This window comes from Hyperoodon ampullatus (assembly GCF_949752795.1).
Source record: "Hyperoodon ampullatus genome assembly, chromosome: 10".
NCBI classification, from domain to species: domain Eukaryota; kingdom Metazoa; phylum Chordata; class Mammalia; order Artiodactyla; family Ziphiidae; genus Hyperoodon; species Hyperoodon ampullatus.
In genome coordinates, this window is record NC_136923.1 from 68,000,925 (window position 1) to 68,023,921 (window position 22,997).

The window sequence follows — 22,997 nt, forward strand, 5'->3', positions numbered from 1 at the left end:
GTTTTGGATTGGGTTGTTTGTTTTTTTGCTATTGAGCTGCATGAGCCATTTATAAATTTTGGAGATTAATCCTTTGTCAGTTGCTTCATTTGCAAATATTTTCTCCCATTCTGAGGGTTGTCTTTTGGTCTTGTTTATCGTTTCCTTTGCTGTGCAAAAGCTTTGAAGTTTCATTAGGTCCCATTTGTTTATCTTTGTTTTTATTTCCATTTCTCTAGGAGGTGGGTCCAAGTCTGTTTCTATAGTGACACATCTGATACAAACCATGCAACATATAAATGTGTGACCCTTTTCTGTTCCACTGGCCTAATTGTCTAAGTCTGTAATACCACACTGTTTTGTTCTTATATAAATTTATTTATTTATTTATTTTTGTCTGTGTTGGGTCTTTGTTGCAGCATGCGGGCTTTCTCTAGTTGTGGCGACCAGGGGCTACTCTGTTGCGCTGCACGGACTTCTCATTGCGGTGGCTTCTCTTGTCGCAGAGCACAGGCTCTAGGCGCGCTAGCTTCAGTAGTCATGACTCACGGGCGCTAGAGCGCAGGCTCAGTAGTTGTGGCGCACGGGCTTAGGTTCTCCGTGGCATGTGGGATCTTCCCGGACCAGGGCTCGAACCCGTGTCCCCTACATTGGCAGGCGGATTCTTAACCACTGCGCCACCAGGGAAGTCCACCACACTGTTTAATTACTTTTTTTAGTAATTAGTCTAGTAATAGTTTTGTAATAAATTTAGTAATCCCCATTTTTATTGTGAAATATATAAATAGAAAGTGCATTAAAATAGATGTTGAGCTTAATAAATATTTATAAAACAAACACCCACATTATCCCCACCCAGATCTTTAATCACAACTCCATCCCTCCCCACAGAGGTATTCATTATTTTGACTTTTGTGATAATAATTTCTTTGCTTTTCTTTATAGTTTTACCACTGGTATACATATCCCTAAATAGTATAATTTAGTTTGTCCACTTTTGAACTTTATATTAATGGAATTACATTGTATACAATTTTTATTTCTGCTTATTTTTCTTATTATTATGTATATAAGTATCTTCCATGTTGCTGTGAGTTGCTTGAGAGTGCTCATTTTCCTTCTGTGTAGTCCAATATACGTATATATGAATGCTTATTTATTCTTTCTACTTTTTTTTTTTTTTTTTTTGCGATACGTGGGCCTCTCACCTTTGTGGCCTCTCCTGTTGCGGAGCACAGACTCTGGATGCGCAGGCTCAGCGGTCGTGGCTCACGGGCCCAGCCGCTCTGCGGCATGTGGGATCTTCCCGGACCAGGGCACGAACCCGTGTCCCCTGCATCGGCAGGCGGATTCTCAACCACTGCGCCACCAGGGAAGCCCTATTCTTTCTACTTTTGATGGACATTATCTTAAACATTATAACTTTATATTCAGTCTTGATAGCTGGAGGAGCAAATCCTCCCGTGTTGCTCTTCAAAAGAATTTGCCTATTCTTGGAAAATGCTATCTTTCAATTAATTTAGGTCCTTATTAATATTTCTCAATAAAGTTGCATATTTTCTCTATAGAGGTCTTGCATACCATTTCTTAGTTTCATTACAACTTACTTCATATTTACTATGCTTTGGTAAATGGTATTTAAAATTTTTTTTTCACTTTCTGTTTCCTGCAGGTATAAAGGGATGTAATTGATTTTTATTTACTCATCTTATATCCAGCAATTTTGATAAAATCTTATTAATTCTATTAATTTATCTGTAGATTCTTTTGAATTTTCTACATTAAAAAATACATCTACGAATGAAGTTTTATTTCTTGCTTTGCAATTCTTTACGTTTATATTTTTTTCCTTGCTTTAATACACTGCCTGTGAATTCCAGTATAATATCGAATAGCCCTATTTACTCTTTTTTTTTTTGGCTGCATTGGGTCTTTGTTGCTTCACGCAGGCTTTCTCTAGTTGCGGTGAGCAGGGGCTACTCTTCGTTGTGGTGCATGGGCTTCTCATTGTGGTGGCTTCTCTTGTTGCAGAGCACAGGCTCTAAGTGCACGGGCTTCAGTAGTTGTGGCTTGCGGGCTCTGGAGCGCATGCTCAGTAGTTGTGGCACACGCGCTTTGTTGCTCCACATCATGTGGGATCTTCCTGGACCAGGGCTCAAACCCGTGTCCCCTGCATTGGCAGGCAGATTCATAACCACTGCGCCACCAGGGAAGTCCCTGAATAGCCCTATTTACTTTTTTTTTTTTTGCGGTACGTGGGTCTCTCACTGTTGTGGCCTCTCCCGTTGCGGAGCACAGGCTCTGGAAGCACAGGCTCCGCGGCCATGGCTCACGGGCCCAGCAGCTCCGCGGCATGTGAGATCTTCCCAGACCAGGGCACGAACCCGTGTCCCCTGCATCGGCAGGCGGACTCTCAACCACTGCGCCACCAGGGAAGCCCAGCCCTATTTACTCTTGATAAGCAACATGTAGTGTGAGGAGAAAGTCTTTTGAAATGTAGGGTTTCAAATAACTCACCAATGCAGGGAAGGTAAGAGAATTACTTGGTAACGGCCTGAGAACTAAGTGGTCTAAGTCTCAGTTAAGCTTAAGCCATGGAGAAACAGAGAGAAACCAAGTCTCCAGACTCTCCAAAACCTCAAAAAGTTTTTACATTTTGAACTAATTTTAGACTTATAGAAAAGCTACAAAAATAATAGAGCATTTCCATATATACCTTACATAGATTCCTCTAATGTTAACATTGTACATAATCATAGTATAATTATTGGGATCAGGAAATTAACATTAGAAATTTAACTAAATACTTTACTTGAATTTCAACAGTTTTTCCCCTAATTTCTTTTTTCTGTTCCAGGATTCTATCCACAGTTCCCTACTCCATTTAGTTGTTATTTCTCCTTAGTCCTAAAATCTGTTATAGTTCCTCAGTCTTTAATTGTCTTTCTTGACTTTGACACTTTGGAAGAGTATTAATAGATGAGCTATTTTGCCAAATGCCCCTCAGTTTGGGGTTGCTTAGGTTCCTTATGATCATACTAAGGTTATACATTTTTGATGCGCATACTACAGAAATGGTATTGTGTCCTTTTTAGTGCATCATATCACAAGATTTGTGATCTCCATATGTCTTACTATTGGTGGTGATAGCACTGATCACTTGTTTAAGGTAGTTTCTCCCAGGTTCTCTACTGTAAATTAGTGGAGTAGTTGATAAATATCTTGAGGAAGATACTTTGAAACTATGCAAATCCTGTTACATAGATTGCAAACTTTTACCCACTAATTTTAACCTCTGTTAGTGGATTTTATCTCCAATAAGTATTACCGTAGTTTTTCACTAATGGTGATTTTCTATTTTCTTTCACATTTGTAAATTGGGATTCTACTGTAAGGAAGAGCCAGCACCTTTTTAATAAGGTTTTCATCATGCAGTATTTTTGTTTCATCTGAAGAAAATTATTAAGTCGTTAGGTCCTACCTGTTTAAATATAAGTAAAACTTTTGAATTATTTACACTACAAATTATTTCATTATTCACACTACTTAAAATAACACACATTTCCTTAGTCAGTCAGCAAGAGTTGCTTGGATTCATTCATTCACACAGTTATATAATCATTATTCAACAAATATCCTGAGTACCTACTATGTACCAAATACTGTGCTGGATGCTAGGTATACTTATACATCCTAATGTCATTCTTATTTTGGTACGAAATTATGCTGATGACTTGGAAATTTAGCAAAGAAATATCCTCAAACTTTGACCATAAATGAAGGATGTTTGATAAGTGGGTGTCAGTAGGGGACTCACAGGCAAAGCATTAGTGCCAAGAGTTCAGGTCTCTCATTTCAGCACCACAAGAATGCTCTAGAGACTTTCTGATACTTTCCTGGAAGTGAATATACTCATACAAATGGATCATTTTGGTTTGTATCTGCCATATGAAAAATTTTAAAGGTACTCCTTTATTCTGGGAATACAAGGCTAGTTCAATATTTTAAAATCAACTCATGTAATCCAGTCTAAAGGGAAAACTTTGACAAAATACAACATTCACTTATGATAAAAATTCTCAGCAAACTAGAAAAGATACAAACTTTCTCCACCTAATAAAGGGCACCTACAAAAACCCTACAGCTAACATCATACTTAATGTTGAACGATTGAATGCTTTTCCCCTGAGATCAGGAACAAAGCAAAATGTCTATTCTCACCACTCTTATTTAACATATACTGGAAGTCTTAGCTAGTACAATAAGCAAGAAAAAGTTATAAAAGCCATTCATATTAGAAGGAAGAAAACATAACTGTCTCTACTCACAGATGATATGACTATCAATGTAGTGAGTCCCAGGGAATCTATAAAAGATTCTTAGAACTAATAAGTGAGTTGCAGGATACAAGGTAAACACACAAAATTCAGTTGTATTTCTATATGCAAACAATGCACAACTGGAAACCAAAAATGTTTTTAATTACCATATACAATATCTCTTCCAAAATGAAATACTTAGATATAAATCTAACAAAATATATACAGAATCTGTATGCTGAAAACTACAAATGCTGATGAAAGAAATTAAAGTAACACCTAAATAAATGAAGAGACATACTGTGATCATGGAGTGGAAACTCAACATAATAAGATATCAATTCTCCTCAAAGTAATCTATGAATTTAATCAATAGCTATCAAAATCTCAGAAGGATTTTTTGTAGATATTGACAAGCTGATTCTAAAATTTGTATGAAAGAATAGTTAAAACAATTTCAAAAAAGAACAAAATTGGAGGAATCACACTACCCAATTTTAAGACTTACTAAAAAGATACAATAATCGATACATGATATTGGGAAAGGGGTAGACATATACATCAATGGAAGAGAATAGAGTCCAGAAATAGTCCCACAAAAATATGGCTATTTGATCTCTGACAAAAGTTCAAAAACAATTCGTTGGAGAATAGTCTTCTTTAAAAATGCAGCAAAAAATACACCTTGACCTAAACTTCACAACTTATTTAAAGATTAACTCAAAATGGATCAGTTCTAAAAGTAAAGCATAAAATGTAAGACTTTTAGAAGAAAACATAGGAGAAAATCTTTGTGACCTGATGGTTAAGTGAAGAGTTTTTATATGTGATAAGAAAAGAACAATCCATAAAAGGAAAAAAAATTGATAAATTGGACTTTATCAAAATTAAAACCTGGGCTTCCCTGGTGGCGCAGTGGTTGAGTGTCCGCCTGCCGATGCAGGGGACACGGGTTCGTGCCCCGGTCCGGGAAGATCCCACATGCCGCGGAGCAGCTGGGCCTGTGAGCCATGGCCGCTGAGCCTGAGCATCCGGAGTCTGTGCTCCACAACAGGGGAGGCCACAGCGGTGAGAGGCCCGCGTACCGCAAAAAAAAAAAAAAAAAAAAAAAATTAAAACCTTTTGCTCTGCTAGAGATACTGTCAAGAGAATGAAAAGATAAGCTACAGACTGAGAGAAAATATTTGAAAATCACATATCTGACAAAGGACTTGTACTCAGAATATAAAAAGAATTATCAAAAATTAACAATAGGAGGGCTTCCCTGGTGGCGCAGTGCTTGAGAGTCCGCCTGCTGATGCAGGGGACGTGGGTTCGTGCCCCGGTCCGGGAAGATCCCACATGTGGCGGGGCGGCTGGGCCTGTGAGCCATGGCCGCTGAGCCTGCGCGTCCGGAGCCTATGCTCCGCAACGGGAGAGGCCACAACAGTGAGAGGCCCGCGTACTGCAAAAAAACAAAAATAAAACAAAACAAAACAAAAAAATTAACAATAGGAAAAAAATTCCAATTAAAAATGGGCAAAAAACTTGAACAGGCACTTTGCCAAAGGGGATCGAAGGACAGCAAATAAAAACATGAAAAGATGTTCAACTTCATTAACCATTAGGGAAATGCAAATTAAAAACACAATGAGATACCACTACATATCTCTTAGAATGGCTAAAATAACAGATATCAAAAAGTAGACCTCATCAAGGTTAGTAATTTTGCTCTGTAAATACTCTGTTAAGAGAATTAAAAGGAAAGTTACAGACTGGGAGAACATATTTGCCAAACACAAAAGACAAAGGACTAGTACCTAGAATATATAAATAACTCTCAAAACTCAAAAGTAAAAATGCAAACAGCCCAGTTAGGATATGAGCAAAAGACAAGAAGAGCCATTTCATTAAAATGTATAGATGGAGAATTAGCATATGAAACAATATTAAACATCATTAACCATTAGGGAAATGCAAACTGAAACCACAATGAGATCTCACTACACACCTATCAGAATGGCTAAAGTAAAAACTAGTGACTACACCAAATGGTAGTGAGGATGAAGAGCAACTGTATCACTCATACATTGACAATAGGAATGTAAAATGATACAACCGCTCTAGAAAATAGCTTGGCAGTTTCTTAGAAAACTAAACATGCCAACTACTATACAATCCAACAATTGCACTCCTGGACATTTATCCCAGAGAAATGAAGGCTATGTTAACTAACCTACATACAGATGTTCATAATAGTTATATTTGTAATAGCCCAAAACTACAAACAATCCAGATGTCTTTCAAGGGTGAAATTTTAAGCAAACTGTGGTATATCCATACCATGGAATACTACTCAGAAATAAAAAGGAATAGACTATTGATATACACAACAACCTAGATGAATCTCCAGAGTATTATTATGAGGGAAAAAAGCCAATACCAAATGGTTACACACTGTATGACTCCATTTATGTAACTTTCTTGAAATGATAACATTATAGAAATGAAGAAAAATTAGTGATTGCTAGGGATTAAGGAGGGGATGGGGGCAGGGAGCAAGTGGGGCTGACTATAAAAGGGCAATATGAGGGATCCTTGTGGTGGTAGAAATGTTCTGTATCTTGACTGCATCAATGTTAACATCCTGATTGTGAGACTGAGCTATAGTTTTGCAAGATTTACTACTGAGGAAAGTGGGTAAGGGATACAAGGGACTTCTCTGTGGTTTCTTACAAATTCATGTGAATCTATAGTTAACTCAAAATAGAAAGCTTAATTTAAAAATACTGACAATATCAAGTGCTGACAAGGGTGTGGAGGAACTAGAATTCTCATACATTGCTGGTGGGAATGTAAAATGGTAGGTACAGCCACTCTGGAAAAACGGTGTGGCAGTTTCTTACAAAGTTAAACATACACTTCCCATATAACCAACAATATCACTCCTGGGTTATTTACCTTAGAGAAACGAAAAATATTTTCAAACGAAAACCTGTGCATGAATGTTCACAGCAGCTCTGTGATGGCCCAAAACTGGAAACAAAATGTTCATCAATAAGTGAATGGACAAAAAACTGTGATATAGCCATATAATGGAATATTGTTCTGCAATAGAAAGGAATAAACTATCAATGCACAAAACAGTTTGCATTAATTTCAAAGGCATAAAGCTGAATTAAAGAAGCCACCCTTCAGAAGTTACATACTGTATGAGTCCATTTATATGACATTCTTGAAAAGACAGAACTATGGTGATGGAGAAGAGATCTGTGGTTGCTGGGGGTTTGAAGTTAGCAGAGGATGTGACTAAAAAGTGATGGCACAAGAGAGTTTGGGGGCTGACGGAACTGTTATGTAATTTGACTGTGGCGCGGTTATATAACCCTATACCTGTGTTTAAATTAATAGAACTGTATGAAAGAAGTAAATTTTACTGTATGATAATTAATTAATTATTTTAAAGGGATCCCTTTTCTCCAGCTAACAGCCCTATCCCAGAGTTGAATTTCAGCTACCACTGGCCCTTTGGTTGGCTTCATTGTGCTTTACAATCACAAGTTTCAACCCTGCTTGGTTTGCCCCAGAAGAATAGAGAAACAGAGGTGTTTAAAGACTACGTAGGGAATAGTGAACTACTCTGAGTAACAGATTAACACAAAATCCTTTCTCTTTCTCTGATAAAGTTGATCTTGGGTTAACCTTCTAGCTCTGTTTCTTTGGAAACCTGATAATGGTGGAATGTCAGCTGTGTTACCAGCCAACATTAGTTATGGTAAAAGGAGCCTGATTAGTATATTCTATCTGGACCAAGGGGACTATGAATTAAAGATTAATATCTTGTGGGAAGCCTTAGTTTTGAGCTTCTCAGAGCACAATGACTCTTGTAACTGGGCATGTCGCTGTGGGACCCATGGAGGCATCAGTTATGGGAATTACAAGAGATGTTGGTTTCTATTTGGGAAATGAGGCTTCTAAAGCCCAGATAGCTCCCGTACCTATCTGTGTGATCTTGTTGTGTTATATCTGAACTGCCACTTGTAAGACCAAAGAGTAGCCCCTGGACTACTGTGTGTGTAACTTGCTGAAGGTAAGCTAGCATGCTGTGTTTCCTATCCTTCACCTTTTTAAGTAAAACCAATGCCAAGTGAGATCTATTGGAGTGAGTATAAAATGACTAGTTAAGCAAAAAATGACCATGAGCAGGCATTACAAATACTCTAGAAAGTATCAGGGGTCTAAACTAAACTGAGACTTTTGGAACTACCCTAGAAGAGTTAGAAATTTGGCAGGTAAGGAAACAAATGGTAATGATGTGAATGGAATTCACATTTTTTTTGTATTCATCTAGCACAAGTAATTTGTTTACTCTGGGCAAGTGACCAGGTCTGATGTATTGTCTGTGGGTGAAAAACCTTCGTATCTTCCTTACCTTGGGGAACTTGCACAAGGCCAACACTTATCCCAGCAAGTAAGTCTCCAAGAAGCCAATCCTTGAATCGATAACAACACATCCACTCTAGGAATGGAAAGATTGTAAGCATGCATCTTCGAAACTTGTGCCATGAGCAGCTGTGAGAAAGAACAGAGACTTGATTAGGTTCTCAAAGGAAAAGCCCACATGGCCAAGAAAAGGCATAGTGAGTACCTTCTTCTTCCCATACAACAGAGTTTCTTTCAACACTACTGATGTTTGGACATATTGGACTGGATAAGTCTTTGTTGTGAGGCTGTCCTGTGCATTATAGGATGTTTAGCAGCATCTCTGATCTCTACCCATTAGATGCCATAGCATCCCCTCCCCTAGTTGTGACAATGAAAAATGTCTCCAGACACTGCTAAATGTTCCCTGGGGGACAGTATCACCTTCAACTGAGAATCAGTGTCATATGAAAGTATGACAAGAACTAGGCCTTGTAAGTCCAGCATACGAATCAGGCCTGTGGTTTTACAGAATGTTTGAAAAGAATTCAACCTACCAAAATTTTCCAGTAAAAAAATGGATTGTTATGGCTTTCTCTTGGTAAGGACAGTTTTTTGAGATGTGCTATTGGTGGGTGGCAGGGAATTAACACAGTCACATCATTCTTGTATACTAAAATTTTTACCAAGCATTAACTCTACATGGCTTTGACCGGTAATATGCAGAAATTTACAGAAAATATAGAATATGGAGTCTTGTGCTTATGGCATTAGCCATGGAAAGAAAAGGCAATAAAATAAGGTTGTATTATCTTTTAACCCAGTGGATAACAACCAGAAGCAATTTTGTTCCCTAAGGGACATCTGGTAATGTCTGGAGACATTTTTGATTGTCATGACTCACATCTAGTGGGTAGAGGCCAGGGATGCCACCAAACATCCTACAATGCACAGGACAGCCCTCCACAAGAAATGATTTCATGGTCCGAAATGTCAACAGTACTGAGATTGAGAAAACCTACTTTAACCTTTAGATCATCTAAAACAGCAGAATCATTGTAAACCAGTCAATCAATCTGTTAATCAATTAATCCATTAGTAAAGCTAATATGGTTTTAAATTGCTTTTTGCTATTTATATCTCATTATGGGCTGAAAACAAAGAGTATGGAGATTCTTCATGTATGAGCTATTGCTGAATAATTGGGATTTGACTGTAGCAACAAATATAACTTCAGTGTATGCAAGGCTAAAATGTATGCTCAGAAAAGAAGTAATTTCAATATGCTTGACTCTAACAAATATGAGCATTACAGTCCCTAAGGTAATTAAGGCCAGAGAAGTGTAAATGTCTTTGCCAAGGTCACAGTAACAAGTGTGGGCAGAACTGGGGCTAGAAACCAGATTTCGTGATTTTTAGTTCAGTGTTCTATCCAGTCTATTACCATCACAGTTCCTATCGACAGCTGTTGAATTCTGCTCAGGAGCCAGAAGCAAGACCGTAGGTTTAGAAAGAACACCACATTGCTATTTTTATGAGAATCCCTGGGTGTGGAGAGTGTGCTGTCTCCAATTATGGCCCTCTATGGGGGAGAATACAGCATGGCATTGGGACAATTTGTTTCTGCATCTGGTCCAGTGTCCCTTCCTCTCCATGTGCCACCCTGGAAGACCAGCCACCCTAGGAAGAGTCATCAAAGCTCTTTGGCATGGCAAAAAAATAAAATGGACATGGAATAATGAGGACCTAAGACTGACAGGGATCAAGGAAGGAGTTAGAGGAACAGAAACTGAAGCTGGTGGTGGAAGAGTTATAAGCACTTCGACATGAATCTGGATCCTAGTTAAAGCATCTTTAAAGTGAGGAATGTAAGAGTTGATGTGAAAGCACAGGGGAGATTTTTGTAAAGAGAGGGAGTATTGCAGTTGGGTAACTAAAAGGGAGAAAATGAAGGAAGATATGAGGTTTTCTGCAGAAAGAAAGAGATGAAATTAAAAGATTATTATTATTATTATTTTACTATTTGCTAGGTGCTTTACAAATATTCTTTAAATCCTCACAATTGCCTTATAAGGTAGGTGCTTTTATCATCCCCATTTTATAGATGAGGATACTGAAGCACAGTAGGCATGGATAGCTTACCTAAGGTCACACAGTTGGAAAGCAGCAGAACTGGGATTCAAAACCAGGCAATCTGGCTTCTGAGTCTTGCTCTTAACCACAGTGCTGTGCTACCTTTCAGAAGTGGATTCAGAAATTCAGAAGTGGATATAAAATTCAGAAGTGGATATAACTGTTTGTTTTAGAAGTAGGGAATAAGCACTGCTATAAAAACCCATGGGAGGCAGTGTGGGTCAGATTTAAGGGTCTAAGCATAGGGCAGCTGGAGGGGAATAAGGCTGAAATTTCTTTGGTAGTACCTGTTTATGATGAGGTATAAGTCAGGAAAAGATTATCCTTTTGTAGAGACAAAACCAATGTGGCCCCCAAATGCTCTCTTTGATATATGACCTCTGACCCATCCTGGAGCAGAAAAAATGAGAGTTGTGGTATAGGACAGGGGAGGGACATCCAAAACCACGACTTGCAAAAGTCAGGATATGGGCAAAGGGGAAGGCTCAGAGGGAGGAAGGTCTGCAATAGGGCTGCATGGAGGCCTTCTTCACTTGTCACCTAACTCATGCCAATTGTGAGTGATAAATCAAGGGACAAGAGGGACTAATGAATCTGGAGTGTGAGTGAGGACAGTTTGAGTAGTTAGGGTTAATATCATGATGTAGGTCACAAAGGATTTTTAACCTGAGGTCCATGGATGACCAAGGTGTCTCTAGATAGAATTCATGGGGGTATGTGACTTTAGGAAAAATTATATCTTTATTTTCATTAACCTCCTAACTGAAATGTAGCATTTCCTTCAGTTATGAACATTGACAACAAACCACAGTAGTATCAGCAGAGCTTCACTTCTTCACCAATAGAATCACAAATATCTTCATATTACATTAAAATTGCTGCAGATATCTTAAAATGGCATTTATATTCATCATTACTTAGAAAGTATGGTAGTTATTAGACCCACAATCATTAAATATAATTTTTGGATATTTTCATATTTTGATAACTATATTTCAATATAACTGGTTTCCTTTATAATATTATGTATTTTATGCATTTAAAAATATTCTGGCCAAGACCATTCAATGGAGAAATAATAGACTCTTCAACATATAGGGCTGGGAAAATGGGATAGCTACATGGAAAAAATTGAAGTCAGACTTTTACTCTATACCGTATACAAAATTAACTCAGAATGGATGAAGGATCTAAATTTAAGAGCTAAAACTATAAAACTCTTAGAAGAAAACAGGGGAAAATCTTCATTACCTTGGATTTCACAATAGTTTCTTAAATATGACACAAAAATCACAAGCAACAAAAGAAAAAAATAGATAAATAGGATTTCATTAAAATGAAAACTGTGTACACAGGACACTATCAACAGACAACCTACAGAATGGGAGAAAATATTTGCAAATCATATATCTGATAAGGGTTTAATATCCAGAATACATAAAAGAACTCCTATAATTCAACAACAAAAAGATAAACAACCTAATTTTTAAAAGGGCAAAGGAAGTAAATAGACATTTCTCCAAAAAAGATATACAAGTGACCAATAAGCACATGAAAAGATGCTCATCATATTTAGTTATTAGGGAAATGCAAAAAAAAAAAGCAACACACAATGTGATACCATTTTACACCTACTAGTATGGCTATAATTTTAAAAAATGGAAAATAACAAATGTTGGAGAGGATATGGAGAAATTGGAACACTTGCTGATGTGAATGCACAATGCTGCAGGTGCTGTGAAAAAAAATTCCTCAAAAAGTTAAACATATGATCCAACAAGTCCACTCTTAGGTGTATACCTAAAAGAATTGTAAGCAGGGACTTGAACAGATACTCCTATGCCAATATTCATGGTAGCATTATTCACGATAGCCAAAAATTGGAAACAACCTAAGTATCCATTAACAGATGAATGGATAAACAAAATGTGGTACATACATACAATGGAATATCATCAGCCATAAAATGAAATGAAGCACTGATCCATGATACACCATTGTGCTAAGTGAAATAAACCAGACATGAAAGACAAATATTGTCTGATTCCATTTAAATGAAATATTTAGAATACACAATCCATAGAGACAGAAAGTAGAAGAGAGGCTACCAGGGGCCGGAGGAGGGGGAAATGGGGAGTTATTGCCTAATGGGTACAGAGTTTCTGTTTGGGGTGATGAAAAAGTTTTGGAAATAGATAGTGGTGATGGTTGCACAACAACGTGAATGTCATAAATGCTGCTAATTTGTACACTTTAAAATGGTTAAAACAACAAATTTTATATTATATATATTTTACCACAATTTAAAAAAGTAAAAAAAAAATTATTCTGAAAGGATGTTCATTAGCTCTGATAGACTGCTAAAAGGTTCACAGCACAAAAACAGGCTACGAGCCCCTGAACTATAGGGTTTACATAGTCATTCTGCTATCATTAATTAGTTCACCACGGTTGCTTTTGTTGTTGTTGTTAGGAGACTGGCAATGGTGGTTAATCAAACAATGTATTTATTAAATATCATCCCTAGATGCTGTGGGGGACAGCTAAGGTCTTTATGTCCATGAAGTTTATAATCAACAAGGTGCTACAAGGGACTTCCCTGGTGGCGCAGTGGTTAAGAATCTGCCTGCCAATGCAGGGGACACGGGTTCGATCCCTGGTCTGGGAAGATCCCACATGCCACGGAGCGACTGAGCCTGTGTGCCACAATTACTTAGCCCACGCGCCACACCTGCTGAGCCCACGTGCCACAACTACCGAAGCCCGCACGCCTAGAGCCTGTGCTCCACAACGAGAAGCCACCACGATGAGGAGCCTGCGCAGCAACGAGAAACAGTGTGCAGCAACAAAGACCCAACACAGCCAAAAATAAAATTAAAAATTAAAAAAAAAGAAGGTGCTACAAGACAAACCACAAAAAAACTGTAGAGGAATTATGCAATAAGCTAAGGGTTCTGATGACAGGAATTCAGAGGAGGAAAACAGAAGTAGGCACCAAAGGTGTCAAGTAGAGTTTTAGGGCTGCCAGCTTGGTGGCAGTTGAATGATCGCACACACGCACCGGCACTGGACATGGTGACTGATGGTGCTGATGTTGATGCCCAAGTTTCCAGAGAAAGTGGTCTTCCTTCTGTGTTCCTGTTGAAAGGTCTCCTCATTGTACACATCTCGCTTTACATCATACATGAAAGAGTTTTGCCTGTATCTAGAGCCCAAACTCTGGAAGCTCCTCTCTGGTTGCATCATTCCTGGATAAGTGGAAAGAAGTTAAACAAAAGACAGTTTTTAAAAAATCTAGATCCTTGGCACATTTTTATGGAAATAAAAATTCCATTTATTGTATAATTTTATACTTAAAACAACCCTATAAAGAAAGCAAGGTATATATTATTTTCATTTTCAAAATGGAGAAACCAAAGCCCAGAAGTTTAAACAGCCTTGGTTTTTGAATAATTAGAGTCAGGACTAGAACCCAGGTGTCCAGCTAGAAAGCCTAGTTTTCTTTATATTCATTTATGTTGCTATGTTGCTGGGGAAAAGATTAAGAGGTAAAAGTATAATCACCAATTTTCACTGAAAATGCTAAGGACATAGTGTCTTTTAACTCCTTTTCTCTCTAAAATAGCATCCATCATTATCCCTTTACCCTTTTCTTTTCTTCATAGAACTAACCAGTACCTGATTCAATATTTGTCTATTTGTTCATTCTCTGTTTCCCACACTAAAATGTAAATCCAAGAGGCAGGACTTTGTTCATGGCTGTATCCCCAGAGCCCAGGATAATGCCTGATGCTTAGCAGGCCCTCAACAAATATTTCTTGAATTATGGTCAAGTATCCAGTTAGTGGCATCATGATGTAGCAGAAAAAGCACTGCACAGGATATCAGGATTCTGGAGATCTAGCCCTGGCTGTTTTTATAACTAGCTGTATGACTGGGGGCAAGTTTCTTAGAAAGTGAATTTCAGTTTCTTTGTCCATGAAATGACATGGTTTGACAATATGATCTCTAAGGGTCACTTTAAGCTTTAAAAATCTGTAGTATCATCCTGGTGTTTTAAAGAGAATGAGAAGAAAGAGTTAATGAGGATGGATATAGATCCATCTCTGGGAGAAGGTGTAACTGTTCTTGATCATCTGTGTTTTTGAATAATAAAAAAAGCATGAACTCTAATATTCTTCCACACAAATGTGTAAAAAAGTATACAGATATATATTTTGCATAGTTATAAAATATATAGGTAAACACTCAAATTATGTAGATTACACAAGTAGTTCTTTTATAGGCAAGGCTGCAAACAAGTTTAATGTATCAGCAACATTTGTTTTCCATCAGAATTATCCTGTATCTTCAGCAGCAGCAACATTATCATCACCAACATTTGTAGAGCACTTATTATATACCAAGCATTGCACTAGATTTTTTTCATGAGTTATTTCTTTTAATTCCAACAACAATCCTAGTACTACTATTATCCTCATTTTATAGGTGATAAAACTGAGGTTTTGGAAAAGTTAGGTAACTTGGCCATAGTTATATAATGTATGTTTACTCTCAAAGCACTGGGTAGCAAGGGTGAGCTGTATAACACTTAAGAACTAACGATCACAAATTCAATAAAGTGAGAGTGTGGTTGGGGAATACAGAAGAGGATGGAAGAGGTATTTTACAGTGTATTAAGAGAATCAGTACTTCGTATCTTACAGAAAATAAAAGCAGAACTGTACACTAAAACATAAGTAATATTTTTCCCTTTCTTTCCTCCACCCATAGGAATATTGATCCAGTCTTCCTTACTTTTCCTATGTAATCTTACAATAAATTTCCATGACTAGAATATATCTGTTCCTGGCAACTAAAAAGAGCTTAATTAACTTGCTTATTATATTGAGATTATAAAAATTGCCATCCTGGGTTAGATGCAGGGTCTAGAATCCAGAATTTTGTTTCTGAAAGTAGCACGAAGCAGGCATGAAGCAGGCAACATATGAACATCAAGCATAGTGGAAACAGTGGGCCTGGGAAAGGTAGCTGTAGCTACTCAACTGCAGCAATTGTTGCCATGGGTCATGTGGGGTCCAGCATGGCCAGATCTTATCTTTTCCCAGAGAAGTCATAATTCCAGATTTTTATGTGAAATCTTCTGACTTTTAAATGTTATCGATTACTTTACATATTTTTAAAAACACAGTACACATCTAACAAAACATCTCTGCAGGCTAGATTCAGTCTGTGAACCACCAGTGTGTGACCAGTGTCCCCAGAGCCTTGTTGTTAAAGACAAAATATCCTTATCTCCTCCCATCACAAATTATAGTTTATACCCCAAGAATTTCTCTCTCTTTCAAAGCTAAAGCATTTATGTTTTCTGTTGTCGCACCCTTAGGAGGTATTATATCTCATCAGTTCACTTATGGAAAGAAGGATTTCATTTTATTGTCTTCAGTCTACATCATTTATAATTCAAGAGGTGGCCACCATCTATTAGACCAGGATTTGGTGAGCTTGTCTGCTTTTATTTTCACAATCTTATGAATTCCTACCATATGCATTCTTGGCCTTTATTTATTTCTGACTGATGAATGCTATTTCACCTGTGGTCGATTAATTCAGTGTTCCACAAACATTTGCTGAATGCTAGGTGCTCTGAGGATACAAAAGGACAAGGACTTGGGACTTCCCTGGCAGTCCTGTGGTTAAGACTCTGTGCTTCCAATGCAGGGGGCACAGGTTCAAGCCCTGGTCAGGGAACCGCAGCAAAAAAAAAACCCAAAAAAAACCCCCAAAGACTCTACAATTTACTAGAATAAAAATACCAAAATATGGTGCTATAAGACTTCAGAGGTGGGAAAGACAGGAATTAACATTTATTGCTGGCCTGCCATATGCCAGCTTCTTCACACACATCATCTCAAGAGATAAGTATTATTTTCCTGATAATGATTATACTCATTTCACTTGTGAGTTTAGTGGGTTCCTCAGAATCATATAACTATTAAACAGCAGAGCCAGAATCTGAACCTGGTCTTTCTGATTCTAAAATAGATGTCACATCTAATGCCACGTGATCTCCTATAGAGTGGGATTAATAACCCCAACCTAGAAGGATGAGGAAGTCCTCCTGGGGGAGATATGGTTTGAACTCTGCTCTGGCTAAGCTGGGGGCAGGGAGGAGAATAAGGTATTTCAGAAAGAGAAGAGGATAAAATTACAGAGATAATATAAGGCAAGTAATTCAATAGGTCTGAGTAAAGTCAGTGTCAAACCCAAAAAAGTAGGTTGAGGCCTACTTCTGGAGGGTCTTGAATGTTGGGCTGAACCTGGACTTTTTAGCTATTTAAAATGTTCAAGAAGGAGTAGTAATATGCACAGAGATGTGCTTTGGGAAGATGAATCATGTCAGTGGTATAGTCTAGAGCTGTGCTGCCCAGTACGGTAGCCACTGGCTACCTGTGGCTATTTAAATTAAATTAAATTAAAATAAAATGAGGGACTTCCCTGGCGGTCCAGTGGTTAAGACTCCACACTTCACTGCAAGGGGCATGGGTTTGATCCCTGGTCAGGGAACTAAGATCCCACATGCCGCGTGGCACGGCCTAAAGATTATAAATAAATAAAATGAAAAATTCAGTTCCTTAGTCACACTAGCTACATTTCAAGTGCTCAACAGCCACGTGTGGCAGGGGCTACTGTACTGGACAGGGCAGGTATAAAACATTTCCATCATCACAGAAAGTTCTATTGGACAGTGCTGGAGATAGGAGAGACTGAGGCAAAAAGAGCAGTGGGAGCCCATTACTACCATGGTAGTCTAAGGGAGAGGCAATCAAGTCACAATTCATGGGACCACAGTCAGGATGGCTAGGAGGGGCAGGTAGAAAGCTGTCTTTAAAGGATTTATCATATGACTGGCTAAAGGCAGCAAGGGAAAACACATAATTTCCTTATTGTTTTTTTTGTTTTTAAGTAGTCATCTCTGAAATTTCTTCAGTTCCATTACATCTTTCTTGACTTCACAGAAGCCCTACTGGCTTGTTTTTATGCACTAGCAGGACCCTTCCCTATAAGGTATGATGATCAGAAGCTGTTACTGACAAGTGGCAAATGTACTTTAACGTGGAAAAGATGATGCATTTCCGAAGAAAGTAATCCAAACTACACTGATGGGATAATGACCTTTCAGCTGAGACACAACACAAGAGGGAATCTCGGTTACTGACTCCTACAATTCCCTGATGCTTCCTGCCATCAGACAAAATATTTAGGTGGGTGGGCCATGGTCTGAACAACTTAAGGTTTTATTTTCATATTCTACAAATGTAACATAGTTTGGGATATCTGGATTCACTACTAACTAATAGAAATTAATCTCTGTAGCCCACACTTGGTCCCACAAACAACATCAGCATCATCTGGCAACTTGTTGAAAATGCAAATTCTCAGGTCCAACTAGCAAGACAAAATTAATCAGAAATTCTGAGGATGTGCCAGCAGTCTGTTTTAAGAAGCCCTCCAGATGATTCTGATACACAATGAAATATGAAGACCACTGTAAATATAGCTAATTATCTTTATTCAGTCATTCAGTGCTAGTTTTGGGCATACTGTTAACATGGGTACTTTTGACCTAGCTCTTTCATCCCCCATACTACCCCTATCCATCCAGCCATCGACTGATTCTTTTACATAATGTGTTGAAAGTACTTTAAAAGCCAAGAATAAAATATTTAAATACAGCCCAGTTTTCTGACTATTAACCCAACAGATGTGAAATCCTGAACCTTAGTTTAGTTTCAAGACTATCCTCTCATATGGTCATCTTTCATATGTTCTCTACAATCATGGGAAGGTAAAATTCACTTCCAGAATTTCAAAAAAAATATGTGTAATTCCATCAGAAACAACAGCCCTTTGCCCGTTATGCTTTTATGTTATGCTTTTAAGGGGGAATGTATGTGGAAAAAGAAAAGGCACAAGCAAAGAGGATTGCTTTCAGTATCTTTCAGTCACTCGGTCTAGTGGCTGGGGATGGTGGGAACACACCGACAACTACCTTTTTTTTTTTTTTTTTTGCGGGCCTCTCCCATTGCGGAGCACAGGCTCCGGACGCGTAGGCTCAGAGGCCATGGCTCACGGGCCCAGCCGCTCCGCGGCATGTGGGATCTTCCTGGACCGAGGCACGAACCCGTGTCCCCTGCATCGGCAGGAGGACTCTCAACCACTGCGCCACCAGGGAAGCCACCGACAACTACCTTTAATGCGACCTGGTGAGAGTATTACCAAACGGCTGTGCTGGAGAGAAACTCATTATTGGGGTGGGGATGTTGGAGAAGGCTTCGCAGAGGGACACATACATAAACAGAACTTAACAGGAAAAGAAAGGGGCCAAGAGAGGTGGAAGTGGTGGCTCAGTCAGAAGGAACAAAATGAACAAAAGCAGTGAAGTCTGAAAGGAGGAAGAGCGTCTGGGCAGTCAGGCCTCAGGAGGAGACGGATGGGGGAGTCAGGTGAGGCTCATGGAGTAGACCAGTTCTGGCGCTTCTGACAACTCAGACCCACAAGTGTGGAAGGATTCAGCTTGCCAAACGCACACACCATCTCTCCTCACTGCTGTTCCACGCGGCCTTTCACAAGTAGAGCCGACACCTAAGAGAGAGAAGCTCCCAGGGACGGCCGTCATTCATTCATTCATTCCCCAAACACTGACTGAGCGGCCGCGAAGTGCCTAACCCTGCGGTGACCGCCGCGGGCCCCGCCCAGGGACTTCCGAGTGTAACGAGGGGCTGGTCCTTCGCACCCGACGCCCGGGCCGGGGCCCTGCCGCCACCACCTGCAGCCCGCGGCCCCGGGCGGCTGCGGCAGCGGCTCCCCTGCTTCCTCGGCTCACCTGGTTCCCGGGCTGCGGCGGAAGAGCAGGCGCTGGAGCCGGAGGCAGCTCCAGCCAGGCGGGCGGCGCTGTGGACGCGGACGCCGGCGGTTCCCGAGCCGTTGCGTCCGAACCCGCGGGCGTTCTGGCGGGCGGGGGACAAGAGCGGGGCGAGGAAGCGGAGCCTGGGCAGCCGGGGTGGGGAGCGGGGAGAGGCCCAGCTGCGCCGCGGTTACCTGTGTCACCCAGCCCTCCGCTCTCGACGACTCTTGATTGAGGGCCTCCTTGATGCCAGGCCTCGCGCCCCGCACTTCACGTACAGTAATTCACTTGAGTCTCCCGACGACCCTGTGGGAACAGAAGACGCGGGAGGAAACTGGAGGCTAGAGGGTCACCGAGGTCTCCAACCTTAATTCTCAGCCCCACAAGCTTGGCTTCTCCCACTGAAGGACACTCTCCTGCCCAGGGCTTCTGCTCTGCTCCCCGCCCCTAATCCCCCTTAACCTCCTTGTGAGGCTCAATCCCAGTCACTGCCTCTCACTATGCCTTGTATTCCTGCTTGGCTCAGTTGCAGTTTTACACTTGCTTGATTACTGTATTAGTGTCTAATATATTGTTCACTTTACCTATCCCTTTTTGTAATTTGTCTCATCCCCCGAAGGGCAGGGATTTTTATCTTTTTCATTAACTGCTGTATCATTGGTGCCTAAAGCAATGTGGTAGACCTAGTAAATGCTCAATAAGTTTGTGTTGAATAATTGAATGATTGCCCTGCTGTTCATTGTAAGCTCCACATAGGCAGCAACTGTCTGCTTTTAAATCACTTTTCCATCAGAAATGCCGGGTACCTAGGACGCATTCAATACATATTTGTTGAATGAGTGAAGGTATTGCTGATCTTTACCCTTTTGGTCACTCTCACTTCATCATTCCAATTTGTTGGATAAATATATGAATTTCTTAGAATTCCTACTTCCAGGTTTCCTCCCTTGTATCCATGCACTCGTCACCTTGATTCCCCACTCCCACCCCTCATATCTTTACAGTTGCATTTTTGCTCTCACTTCCTCCTTCAACCTCTGATACTTCTTAGAAAGCTCCCTACCCTGCAGGTTGAATTGGAACATTTTTATTTTTTATTAATTTATTCCTTTATTTTTATTTTTGGGTTTATTGGGTCTTTGCTGCTGTGCGCGGGCTTTCTCTAGTTGCGGCGAGTGGGGGCTACTCTTCGATGCGGAGCATGGGCTCTAGGCGTGCGGCTTCTCATTGCGTTGGCTTCTCTTCTTGTAGAGCACGGCTCTAGGAGCACGGGCTTCAGTAGTTGTGGCTCTCAGGCTCTAGAGCGCGGGCCCAGTAGTTGTGGCACACGGGCTTAGTTGCTCCGCGGCATGTGGGATCTTCCCAGACCAGGGCTTGAACCCGTCTCCCCTGCATTGGCAGGCGGATTAACCTGCCTGTGTCACCAGGGAAGTCCCTTGGAACATTTTTAAGCAACATGTCTTCGTAGGCAAGAGTCACATTCCAGGCTAAGTCACATTGAATCCAAAGAAAGCTTTCCACAAATCACCCATGGCCCTGTTTTGGGGTTTTATTTTGGTTTTCTTTGAGGAGAACTGAGAATCCTGCACTGCCTCCTAAATTGAGATCATGGTCATTGTTCATAATTTGTTCAACAAATATTTATGAAGTACCTTTTATGTTCTAGGCACTGTGCTAGATGCTGGAACAAGATAGGCAAAGTCTGAGCACTCCAAGGGATGCATACACAAAAGAGAATGATCATGGATATTGATGAGAATTGTCCTGGCTTGAATCTAGATATTTCTAAAAGAAATGACTAAGAATAAGATAGGGTCCAATTCTGCCTATTGTAACAAGCTTTAGCGTAGGAATAGGTTAACAGTGGTGGCAAGGTATGGGGTTAGAATACCTTGCCCATTCACATTTATTATCTTGTTCAGCTTTCAGGTGGGAATGTGGGGCAGGAATTCTCTTTGCATACACTGGAACTAAGGTCTGAGAAATGTCAGTTGACTCGCCCAATATGACACTGCCGGAAGACTACTCTCTGTACTGTTCTTACTCTGAGAGGCATGTTTAAAATTCTTAAAATCCTCTTCACTGGAAGCTCTTCAAGGTAGGAATCAGTTTCAAACCTTCAGGATAATGGTTTAAAAATGCTTCTCAAAGGGAGATACCAGGGACTTTCCTGAATCTGAATTACCTGGGGCGTATTGTAAAAATGCACGTTCTTGGTGCCCATCACGGACCTCTCCAACTAAACTCACTGTGGATCCTGGGAATATGCATTTTTAAACTCTCAAGGTGATTCTTCTACACATAAAAGTTTGAGAACTACTAGAAGAGTTTGGGTGGAAAACCTCAACCTTAATGCAGGGCTAATATTTACCTTTGGGACAGATTTCGTCAGAATTCCGAAGAGTAAGCCGTGTATGTCCTTGAGCAGATGGGACTGCAACGGCTTTCTGGCCGGAACCTTCCTCTTTATTATGCAAGTATTTCTTGGAAATTGGGGGTTCTGCTGAGCAGGTGCTCGGCTGCTGGTGACTACCCGCAGCCGCAGTTCAAAGGTCTTTTGGCTCTTTTCCCGACACCTTGTTTGTCAATGTCGCTTTCCACCAGGGAGCCAGGCGTTTGCCCCGCCGACCACGGTGGGGCGCACGCGGCATGTGTTGTCTGCTTATCCCCTCCTTCTCGGGTCCCCCTTGGCGCCCTTAAGAAGAGCAGTCCCTGGGAGTTCCTGCCTCTGGTGGCCAGCTGTTGCTCTCTTCTCGCGAGAATTGCTCCTCCCATCCTCTCCTCTCATCAACCCCCTCCCTTGGGCAGGTTCCATATTGGGTAAAATCTCGGCTCGCAGAGAGGCTCGGGAGCTGTTCTCGCGAGAGTACGGCGGGAGGCTCCTGTTCGCTGGCTGTGGAACGGCGACCACTGGAACCTCCGCGGGTGCTGCAGCTGGAGCCGTAGCCCCGCGGCGCAGCCGGGAGTCGGCCTGGTCTGCAGAGGGTGCAGCGAGAACGTGGCGGGCGCAGCCTTAAGCCCCTGAGCGTGCCCCTGCCCTTAGCAGGGCTCACCCCCGTCGCGGAGGAGCGTCCAGCCTCTGCGGCTGACAGGGGCCGCGCGCGCGGGAGTCGTCTGTATCGCGGCACTCACACCTGCGCGGGCGGCCAGCGCAGGGTCCCCGCCCGTCCGGCCGGGCGACCAGGTCGGGGAAGCGGGTGCGGGCGCAGGCGGGGCCCCGCAGGGCCAGCTCCTCGCCCCGCGGCCACCGCTGGAAG

General features: G+C 40.8%; 1 protein-coding gene across 1 annotated transcript in view; it reads right to left on the bottom strand.

Annotated features, from left to right (window-relative positions):
* The window catches only part of SLC26A8 (solute carrier family 26 member 8), a gene marked incomplete at both ends in the record, with an annotated part of 65,360 nt that extends 51,282 nt beyond the window's left edge, over positions 1-14,078 (bottom strand). Inside the window, 2 exons of the mRNA XM_079713968.1 lie at positions 8,710-8,849; positions 13,894-14,078. Of these exons, the coding sequence (XP_079570094.1) occupies positions 8,710-8,849; positions 13,894-14,078 (325 nt within the window). The remainder of the gene's footprint in view (positions 1-8,709; positions 8,850-13,893) is intronic.
* Positions 14,079-22,997: the final 8,919 nt, after the last annotated feature.